The 11,719-nt window shown below is 36.9% G+C and overlaps 1 protein-coding gene across 2 annotated transcripts; it reads left to right on the top strand.

Moving 5' to 3' along the window:
* The first annotated feature begins 3,759 nt into the window (after positions 1–3,759).
* On the top strand, positions 3,760–11,221 carry LOC116300322 (uncharacterized). 2 transcript variants are annotated; one of them, XM_031709170.2, is made up of 4 exons: positions 3,760–4,027; positions 6,867–6,948; positions 8,094–8,215; positions 8,811–11,221. In XM_031709170.2, exons 3-4 carry the CDS (start codon positions 8,097–8,099, stop codon positions 9,847–9,849), a joined length of 1,158 nt encoding a protein of 385 aa, XP_031565030.1. In that variant the 5' UTR covers positions 3,760–4,027; positions 6,867–6,948; positions 8,094–8,096; the 3' UTR covers positions 9,850–11,221. The 2 variants fall into 2 exon arrangements, with proteins under 2 accessions (XP_031565030.1, XP_031565029.1); XM_031709169.2 differs by lacking the exon at positions 6,867–6,948 and having other exon boundaries at positions 3,761–4,027.
* Positions 11,222–11,719: the final 498 nt, after the last annotated feature.

Below are 11,719 nucleotides of genomic sequence, written 5' to 3'. Positions count from 1 at the left end.
TCACAACACAGTCGGTTTTCCAAAATGCTTGATCAATCACATGGAAATCGTGTCAGAGCGTTTCCGTAGTTCGTCGTTGATTGGTGGGTTGTCGACACGGATGGCGAGATGCTGTGTGTACGTTTTGTATGTGGGCTGACATTCCTTAAATTCTTTCGCAAACTCTCACCGAATTTTAGAACCTGGAGTAATCCTTAAAGTCATGCCTTCCGAGGCAAGCTCACATATACATCACATAAGTGGTTTTCCTAGATCCTTCGAGTAAATCTTGTTTAGATTGTTGACTCAAGTAAATCTATCTTTCCCTCCTTAACACGGATATAGCAGTAAATGAACGGAACCCTCTGTATTTTCACCGAATAACAATCAAAATGGATCAAAGCTTTGAACTTGAGATTATCTTGGAAGGATCCAGAATGATACAGAAACAAGTCACGCTTCTTTGAACTATCTAAACCCATTCATTGTTAAACAGCTTTTTAACTCCGATTTACATATCTAATATTGGTCGACTTGTTCAGTGGAGCACTGTCAGACGTGCTTAAAATGATTATTTCTGACATGAAAACTTTGTAGAAAGAAAGATCCCGTAAATGCCTTAAGAGTTTGATTGTAATTCGCTGTATTTGAAGAATTCAATTTTGAGGCAATTTTTTCGCTAATGAATTCAAAATTAACGTGTTTGTTAAAATCGAATTGAATATTTTGAAAGCTTAGAATTTTGAGCTATGACAAACTTTTATTTTGTTACTTTGATTCATTCCTTTTCTACTTTATTTTTACTTTTTATCTATATATCTTTTCTTTCTTCTCTTCAGCTTTCCTTTTTTCTTTCTTTTGTCCATTTTTTTCATCCATTCATCCATCCATTCGTTCATTCATTCATCCATCCTTTCATTCATCCATCCATCCATCCATTCATTCATTAATCCATCCATCCATCCGTTCACATTCATTCATCCATCCATTCGTTCATTCATTCATTCATTCATCCATCCATTCGTTCCTTCATACATCCATTCCTTCACTCATTCATCCATCCATCCATTCGTTCCTTCATCCATCCATTCCTTCACTCATTCATCCATCCATCCATTCGTTCATTCATCCATCCATTCGTTCATTCATTCATTCATTCATTCATAATGTTAAAACTAGTTTTCTTGACCTTGATACCTTGGTATCATTCTAAGCATAAGGTCTGTTAAGTTATTTCGGTAGCATCTTATTCAAAGTATAACGAGCTCAAGCTGTGACTAACAAGGACACCATCATCAAGATTAAAACATCCATTTTATGCTCGCTTTGTTAGCAACACCAACCCACGCTTGCTATTTAAACTAACTTAGTAAAAATATTATCGTACGAAGATACTATGATTCTACTTTTCCTCCCTTCCTCTCCCCAGTCCCCCCTCCCTTCCCTTCCCTTCCCTTCCCTTCCCTTCCCTTCCCTTCCCTTCCCTTCCCTTCCCTTCCCTTCCCTTCCCTTCCCTTCCCTTCCCTTCCCTTTGGGCCGCTACGCAGGCTACACGAAACCCGGCCGACTGTGTAGCGAAGCCAACGAATGCATGACGTTCGAATCAATAACCCTTCGTCATTCCGACGTCAAGACGACTGAAACGGAAAGATAATTGCTCGTTGTATTTACTTCGACGCAGACTTGTGTTTATTTCCAGAAAAATAAGTTGTAAAGGAAACGGATGAAGATTACGATGAATTGTTTTTAGATTGTTCCAGAATTTTCTAATTGACGCCATAAAGAATTGATTTAGTGAGCTTGATTTCACACAGACTTGGCTTGTTTTTTTCCCATAATGCCTTACAAAAAATGAACCACAATGCATTGCGCTTCAAAGCAGTGCAGTGTTTCTATCACAGCTTGAAGTCTTTTACCAGCCAATGCGGAACATGCTTTATTATGGAACCGTGATTATCACGGTATTATAGTATAATATACAAATAGCCCCTTTTCTCATTCGCTAAAAACTGCTGTGTTGTATAAATGAAGACTCATCTGTTCGTTTAAAAACTAGCAACTCATTTTCAAAAGTTATTCGAATGTGCAGCTTGAAAAATACCAACTTCAATCGGACCTTCAATTGTATCTGTTAATTGCATGCTGACTTATCGTTAAACGAGGCTAAGCCTGTGCAAATGAGCCTGTGGTCTTCCAAAACAGCGGTTTGCATCGAATGCAAAACTGGTGCATTGATGTCGTGAAATCTATTCAGGCTCCTTTTATGATTACGCCTTCACGGTTTCAAAATAACACGGTTTCCTCAAACATCAAAAAGGGTCGAAAGTGATGGTTACAGGTCGCATCTCACCCACCTATTTCAGTAAACGTTGTCATCGCCAAAGGCGATAGGCGAAAAGCAATAGGAGATTTAACAAATTGATATCAGTTTTTCATGTGTCTGTCCTCTTATTAATGATGAAAATAGCCAATCACCATGCAAGAAATTTGTAAGTTATTGTAAAAAGGTAATTTCAAGGTCCAAGAATAGCTGTAATGACTTGTGTTTCTGCTTCTTATTCCCGTCAAGAACATGGACCATGGTGTTGAGACAATGTTCTTTGTATTCAACGAAACCATTTTCATGTCGCAATGACCTATCGCCTTTGGCGATGACAACGTTTACTGAAATAGGTGTATATGATAACCGGTATGAAGTATTTGTCTCATTCCAAAGTCGGGTCAATCATTTTAAAAATAACACGCTTTCTCCGTTTACACGAAACTTAAACCGATGGTTAAATTTTCAAAACGCTCCACATTCGACAGCATTTTCGAAAGATCACGGTTTCATTACGAATAGGCCTGAAGCGAGATGACGTTTTACCCCCGACTCTATACCATTATAGGTTTTAAAATTCTTTCATATTAAAATTTTTGATTCCTTAGAGAATACAGGAACAATAGTCATACTTAAAGAACAAAAGCAATGTGAAAAGGATTATGGTCTAGAGACGGGGGTAAAACGTCATCTCGCTTCAGGCTTATAGGTTGCTATCAATAGACGTCACTTCCGGTAATAGCTCTTTTTTGATGGCTTGTAGAATCCTGGAGGTTGTTTTGATTTCTTGTTTTCTGGTTTGATGTCGTGAAAATAGTCAAATACAATAGTTTGAGGACTTATTTTGATATGTTTTGACTTAGCATCCGCTAGTTGCCCCCCGGTCAACCGCTTGTTTGCCCCCCAGTCAACTCCAAAAAAGTCACGTGATTGATAGTAAGCAATAGCGCAGCGCAGCCGTGACGTCATAAAAACGAAGACAAAGGCGAAATTCGGACAAACAAACTTACAAGTTTACTTTCAGCAGATAATTTTCACAGCCGATCGCAGTTGATCTTAGTTTAAATGGGTTATTATTATAACTTTAAGTAAAAATAATAAAATCGGTTCGTATAATCCTCGTAGCGGTTAAACAGAATGCAATGTTTGTCCAAATCTTTAAGCTATTTTTAGAATAAGCGTGCTGCGCTATACCGTAATCGATAAGTATCCTCCTCTAGTGTTGCGCGGGGACTGGTTATTAGCATCAAAAAAAGTTTCATCTTAGTAAATGAATCAATGATATGACGTAATTATGATGTACGTCTTTTTAAAATTAAAATCTACGCAACCTTTAATGAATGAATAATTTAGAGATATTTATATCGGAAATTAAAAGCTTCAGTGCCCTTCTCAATTCATCTGAAGAATGGAATATTGTTAATTAGAACTACGCATGATTTCGTCCGCCAATAGAAATATCTTGCTATTATTTTGATAATACAACCTACACAATAAGTTCGCGTCATCACCAATATATTCTAAGTCCAAGCATTTGGAAACTTTCGACAGATTTTGATATCATTTGGAGTTCTATACTGTACAGCAAAGTCAAAATTTGTGAGGAGAACATACAATAACGATAGTTAAAGCGAACGACGTCAAGAAATACCTGGATATCCTTAGGTGTATTTGAATAACGTCTCTGGATTCAAGCGAAGCTGGTTGGAATATAAAATATACATCAATGTAAGTACGAATTGCATTATTTGTCTTATTATTCCACTTACATGGCGTGCTAGGAAGATATTAATACATTATATCTTTCGTGTATAATTCTTTCTTGTTATTCAACCTCGAAATTGTTTTTATTTGATTCCGTTAAATGTAAAACAGAACAAATAACTTTACAAAACTATACATCTGCACTGTAGGGTGCGAGCGCTTCATTCAGAATCATGCATGCTGAACCGGCAATAACTTTTAAAACTATGAATTAATCATAATATGGTTTATTTTCGCCGATTACTGGATTTCCTGACGACTCCCTTGAGTAAAGATTATCGTAATAGTAAAATATAACTTCACCAATACTTTTAGAGTCAAAAAAGTTGGGTTTTTTGCCACTTAAAGTCATAAAGCTGCAAAAATGTTAAAATATTCCGTTTCGTAGCAAATTTCTATGCAAATCTTGTTGATCCGTCGAAACTTTTTGAATAATTTTCACTAAAAAACAGTATTTTTATATTATTCTATATTATTTTTGTGAACACAGGCATCATGCCAGTATGGTCGAGTTGTTATATCCTAATAAAAAAGATTAGAGTAATAGTCAAAACAATAGGCTATTACGAATATAGAGAAAAGTTACCTTGACGCTTGGGGCGAAATTCTTGCGGTTTCCGATTCTAGAAGTTTTAAACTAAACTAATGTAAACTTTATGGAGTTTTAAAAAAGTCTTGTACGCGAATGCTAACTTATCACTGATAAAATTTCTATTCATGAGCGGTTTTCTAGCCAAAATTTTACTAAAACACACTACAAAATAATCCAATTTACAAGTTCCTGAAAGTGCATAAAACATGAATTATAAAGAATTAATTTTTAATGCATCGTTTCAAGGTACCCACCATAGTTAGTCAAATATTTAAATAACATGTATTCTTTATAGCCGAAACAAAGCTACGTACAGTAGCGCTACTTCTTATTTTTCTTACATTTACCTGTTAGATACTTTATATCCATTTTTTCAAGGCGTTCCTAAACGTTTTTCAAAATTGTTTCTTGCGAAAATGTTTCGACAGCATTTCAATGAATGACGTACTTTGTTTGCGCTTCTTTTCTTCCTTTATTTTCACATGTCGTGTTTGTTTTTTATTCTTAAAATGAAGTGTTAAAGCGGATGCCATTCAACTGCGACATTAAAAAAGTACTATTTTAAAAAGCTATGTATTTCATTATAACAACCAAAACTCAAAGCTCCGATTCTTGTAATTTTAAAAGAAGGAACTAGATCACCGAACACAGTATCAAACTTTATTCTTTTTTTTTTAAGGATTTATTTTTTTGATGTTAAACGTGATATTCCTATCCTTCGTTTGCACGTTACGTCATCACGGGCATGTTGGTACCATTTAACAAAATATTTCTCATTAGCATCCATTTTGTAATCCATCAATTACCATGGGATGTGTAGTGTTGCATGAGTTTACGTAGTTTATTGTACGTGCTCTCCAGAATATTCGTAGTAAAAAGGTGTAATAGTAGAAAATAGTTTGGCATTGTTTGTTGTGGAGATGAAGTACATTTAAGTACGTATTGTGAAATTTACGAAATCCAGAACAATTTGGTAAGAAATTTAGTTTTTCTTCGTAGAGAAAACAAAGTATTTGTTAGTCAGGACCCTTCATAGAATAAAACTCCAGAAACCTTATAATTACTGTTAACTGTGTAATCTCCCACGATGAGCTTAGCTCTTGGAGAAAACACAGAGAGTCAATATGTTTAAATAATAATAATAAAAGAATATAAATAAAGGACTAAATGCCACAAATCAATCCAGAAAAAGTGTGTCTTCTTTTGTATTTCCATGTTATCCTCGCATTTAAGATAATTCTGCGAAGTGTCCATCGAGAAGACAAATACTATCAATAACAACAATCGACTATACAGTTTCAACTTTGTCGCCCTTTATATTATAAAACGTCTCTGAATGAAACGGCTCCACCATTTTACGTGGTTACTCCGTGCCACGGCGACGATGGTGTACTGAACCATTTGTAAATATTTTTAGAGCATAGACAGCACCTTGCTTGCTTTTTTTCTACAACGTTTTTTCACTAACAGAGTCCATAAGTAATTATACCATTAGTACTCCTTAACCAATCCCACCCTTAAGAGCAAATCACTGACAAGTCAACTGTACGTAAAGAATGTGGATCTTGAACAATACCAATGTTTTGAAATCCCACAAACTTTTTTAATGGTGTCTGTGGTTAGCTGACTTATAAATGAGACTAAAGTACCTATATTTAGCGTCGGTAGTTCCTTCAGTTGAAATTCAACTGCTATCGATGGAAGCCGACGGTGCGCACTTTACCCCCTCTCTCCATCAGTGCTCTGTTTTAAGAGTATTCAAAGCTGAAGCTACACGGATTAGAGAAAAGTCGAAAGAGACGTGGAGATCCTAAGGATCGAACCGTGGACCTCAAGCTCTAAAGGTTGCGCACTAACCAAACTGAGCTACTCCTGCTCCTGCTCCGGTTGCTAATGAATAATGTTGATAATGATGATGATGATAGTATTCAGGGGTGATGATCATAATGGTGAAGGAAGATTTTAAAGGAGGAATTAATAATGATAATAATAATGATGATAATATAATGACTATACATCACTCTGTGCCTTTTCCAATACAAATTCCAACGTTATCTCAAACACGTGACACCTTCACTTAGAAACCAACTAATCGATCTCAACAAAAAACAACAACAGAAGATTCGTGACGGAGTTAATAAGTATTTAAGACCTTCTACGTCTACGAAAGTAATAAACGTGTTGAAGCATAACACTAGTTCACCCTTATAGACGCTCCCAACTGGAAAACGTCATATACTCCACAACTCATCTATAGGTATTTTCTCACGCAGTCGGACAGAAACTACCCGAAGTAAGTATTTCATTTGTCATTTTGACTAAAGCATCTTGACTTTTCTTAACTTTTTAAGTTTAAAGATATCCTCAGTTATTTTGCTATTCTAATTTAAAAGATTTTAATGTGTGTTTTAAGAGTCGGGAAAATATGTAGGAATAATATAGATCTGTACTAGCGTGCTCCCTTAACGTTCGATTTCAAATTAATGTCGCTCGCGCGATTGGAATTTTAATTTACGTTATGATACACCGTTTCATACCGAACGACCAAAGGCGAAAAATATTTTCTGAGGGTTTCTGTGTAAGGTTTAAAGCAAAATATCAAATTCCATGACATGATATTACGTTATGCATTGTAATTAAGTGCCATTGAACCTAAGTTGTACTATGACTCACTAGACAAAGGGATTTTCAATTATTCCGATCAAAAATTAATCATCGTTTTTGTTAAGTGCTCATACATCTTGTCATGTCAAGTGAACTATTATATGATACGCCTTTTGCATTTTGGGTGATTTTGTTGAAGTTAATCTAGGTGAAGTAGTCCAACATTTATTGAAGAAAATTTGAGTAGATAGAGCGCGATTTTTTAAAAGACGAGTAAAAGACGACGAAAAACTAGCGTCCAAAACGTCAGTAAGTTTTTCATCTTTTCACGGTGTATAATTTACCCTTTTATCATTACTGTTTCATTAGAAACACCGACGCAGCTCACACTATAGTTTTTAGCTAGTTATCTCTTCTAACAAATATCGGAGGAACGTAGCGTACACCTCATACTAGCCATGCACCTCTCATTCCTAACTCATTGTAAAACGCCTTTGAACATATCTATATGAAATAAATCATTTCATAAATCATTATATATTTTTTAATACCTATATACTATTTTTTTAGTTATGATAAAAGGGTAAATTTGACACCGTGAAAAGATGAAAAAGTAAAAGTACACTGTACAGTTGTAGTACTCCGACGAAGGACTAGCGTCCGAAACGTCAGTAAGTTTTTTCATCTTTTCACGGTGTACCGTTTATTTATTTCATTTACCTTTAGTTAGTGTCCCCAATTTTCTCTTGGCTAAATCCATCGACACTCTTAATAACGTTTTTTATTAGTATCATGATGACGATGACGCGATGACGATTATTATTATTATTTCAGATAATGGCGTTCGACGACATAATCAACGAGCCCTGGTTCATCGGTACGGTTGCTGGGGTTGGTGCTTTAATCTTAATTCTTATCGTGGTCATCATAATCCTCTGCTGTTTATGGTTCAGAAAGTGAGTATCTAAGATAGGTAATTTATTAGGTCATTAATTTGCTTCTTTACGAACATTAGTCAGAGTAACTTAGTCAGCACCGTGTGTTTTATCAGTCAGGGAGTATTGATGGCTTTCACGCGGCGGCCATGTTGGAGGAACTTAACAAAAGAATTGTCAATGAATTGTTTTGTTATATCCTCCAACATGGCCGCCGTGACTTTTGTTATTTAATTCTCTTGGAAATGGTTGCTTGGCATCAATCAATTGCTTGAATCTCATTACCGGCCTACAATGACAGGCAAACACTGCCCGTCATGTGATATCAAACAGAAAGTATTCTATAGAGGCTTTGCACCTTCACGCAATAGCGCCCATACTACAGCTTGGGCTGCATGTGGTTAGATGGCAGAACAATAAAATCCCTTTGCTCTCGGGAATTGAATTCTTTCTCATGTAAAACGATTGTATTGTTCCTGCCATCCAACATGGCTGCCATCACGTGATTGAAGTATTACGCATATGCTGTATCTTAAGTGCATGCATAAATATGTTATTATGCCTTATGTTATTTATGTGGCTGCAGAAGTCTGAGTCGTTTTTAATTTTTCCACAGAAAAAAGCAATTAGATGAAAAGCGGCCGGATGGCGAACACCACGACCGAGAAAGGGATTCCGGTACCACTACGCCATCTTCATACCAGGAAATGACAGAAGCACAGAATTGGACTATGGTGCAGCAGAATGGAGTTGCCTCAGTCCCGGGCCAGGGCTTCAACCAATACAATGCGGGCTCATCTTTGGTCGGAATGAACGAAGAAATGAGACCAAATGGCGGTCCTTCATCGCGCACTTCATCGCACAAACAGACATACTACAAAACGGGGATTGGAAAAACTTTAGAACAAAATCAAAATATTGACGCTTTTGAACGAAAAATCAGCAACGCTAGCGAGTCCAGCCGAGTGGCGTATCGTGGAGGAGTCTACTCTTCTGGACACTTTGAAAGAGACAGTGACGTCAGGGAATCCGCGCGTTCAAATCAATCGTTCCAAAAACCAAGACTCGCAAATATCCAGGTCTCTCAGTCCAAGCAGTCTGAGTCCAGTGTCAATACTTCGTATCCCGCAAATAATCGTGTTTATTTGCCCGAAAGAAGTGATTCTACGCGATCAACACGAACAAGTTTTTACAAAAAGACCAATTACAACCAGCCTTACAGGATTCCGGAAGAAGATTACTCCGGCATTCAAATGTCTAGCGAAGAAGAGAGGTATTCATGGAGAGCGCCCGCGCAGACTCAAACAAGCGCAAGACAAGCCCATGAGAGTCTACATCGCTTGAGTGACGGAAAAGTGAAAAATCTCACCGAGAGATTCCAAACTACCGAAGTGAGCACGGCTGGTGAAACGGCAGTGACGTCAAGAAGTGCCATGGAAAACGAGTTGAGGGAACAAATTGCAGGACGACGCAATTATCAAAAATCAGAGGGTGTTCCAATTTCCCCTCATCGCGGCTCACGTGGATATCAGTACCCTCAAACTGATCTTGGGGACGCGTCAGCTAACTGGCAAGGAAAAAGTGGCAAGGGTACAATAGAAACTCGAGTGAAACGGATTAAAAAGGTCGGTGCTATCTCGGTATTTCCCGATTAACTATAAATACAACAATTACTTATTGCGTGGGCTTTTTGTGGCTTGCCCAGTTTTTGCGCATGCTCGAATGCGTACTCAAGATGACTAGAAATTAAAAAAAACACTATATAAGCCTTTCCGAGGTTGAGGAAAAATCTAGGTCGAGTTGCCGTTGCAGTGCATTGTGGGGCTGTTTTAGTTGACATGTTTCCAGATGGCGTCTATTTCATCCTTTAAAGACAGCACCACAAAGCACTGCAATGAAAACTTGACTCACCTTGTTTCTTAACCTCAGAACGGCCAATATGAACTCCTTGCACTAAATCCCGAAGGTCAAAACGATGACAAATATTAAAATCAAAAAAGAGTCCAACCCTCAAGAGAAAGGAAATTCTTTTGCTTTGACTTCCAGATGGTAGCCATGACAGTAGGGCACAAAAATAGAGTCATTTTTCCTTGGGAAACTAAATCGGATTACACCAGATTTCAGTTGTTTGATTCGGTTGTTTCTTGGACGATACAGCGGCCCTCTTGCAAGGAGGCAAGACAAAACAAAGATGACGGAAAATATATAAAGTTCCGTGTGTTTGTTTTCGTAAAAGTAATCGATGTGCAGTCTTAATTCGTCTTTTATTGTATTCCCTTGTGGTGAGCTGTTAATATCAATCGACGTCATCACTGTAACAAACAAGCTTTATTTGCCCCCTGGAGGCCCCATAATGCCTTGCGATCAAGATAGGCGCCGTATTGTCGAAGTAGTCCATTTCACGGCAGCCATGTTGTGGAGCATAAAAATAGAAATTTTCTCCTAGGAAATGAAATCTTGCATTATTTCTGCCTTTCATCATTGCTGACGCGAAACCCATCTATCCATCTATATGCCTTAGCAACCAATAAATTATTCAAAATTGATTAAAATCCAGCAAAAAATCGAAGAATATTATCCATTAGGCTGTAAATAGAACACATCATTCTCTTGAAGCTGGATGATTTTTTAGTTGTATCCATCTGTCTTCTCGTGCACAACCGTTAAACAAAGTGATGGTACTCTAGGGAATGACACGTGGTTTGAAATGGGAAAATTACACCATAGCTTAAGAGGTCTATCAAACAAAATAATACCGGAATATACTCGAAACATGTTTAGAAGTAATGTTTTCCCATTTTAAACCTTGTGAATAAGATTCCTAGTTTAAGTCGTTTCCAGCTTGATATATCTTTGGGAGATACACTTAGAGAAAGAAAAGAAAGTATACTCAAGGGAATGACACGTGGTTGGACTAAAACAGGAAAACTTTGCCCGGGTTAAAATAAGAAATATATATAGATCGATAATAAAGTAAAAGGTTTACATTATAAATAATTTGTTTAATAAACTTATCGTAACCCATAATCTCAGATCTCGCAGCTTTTTTTTGATATTTATTACAATTAGATTTCAGAGGGCTAAGCTGGCTTAATTAATTTTGAGTGTTGTGTGATAAGAATAAATAATGTATTGGTAGTGCGTGTGAGCGAAAAATGTCCCCAATTAGTGCGAAAGCGCTAGAACGACTAGGCACTTAAATAAAAGTGATTTTGTTTCTTTTATTTCTTTTACCTGCGTACCCCATTCTTCATGTTATTTTCATGTGTCCGGATCGTCTCCATCAATTGTTATATTTATCATTACCTCAAACCTTCAAATTTCATAAACCCTTGCAACAACTTTTGGGGTGATGAAATTCAGGGCACGTCTAACTGACAAATAAAATTTGAATTTCACTTTTGAGGTCTTAAAATTGCAGAGGGAGGAATTGAAAACCGGAGAACCTGGTGAGAAAAAACCCTCAAATCGAGGGAGAGAACCAGCAAACTCTATTTACAATATTAGATGCCGAGTCCAGGAATA

This window comes from Actinia tenebrosa, unplaced genomic scaffold, assembly GCF_029948245.1.
Source record: "Actinia tenebrosa isolate PJP-AT-01 unplaced genomic scaffold, QUT_ActTen_1.0 PGA_scaffold9__36_contigs__length_13948895, whole genome shotgun sequence".
Lineage (NCBI taxonomy): Eukaryota > Metazoa > Cnidaria > Anthozoa > Actiniaria > Actiniidae > Actinia > Actinia tenebrosa.
Note: the sequence above shows the minus strand (reverse complement) of the source record. Positions and strands in the feature narration are given on the sequence as shown.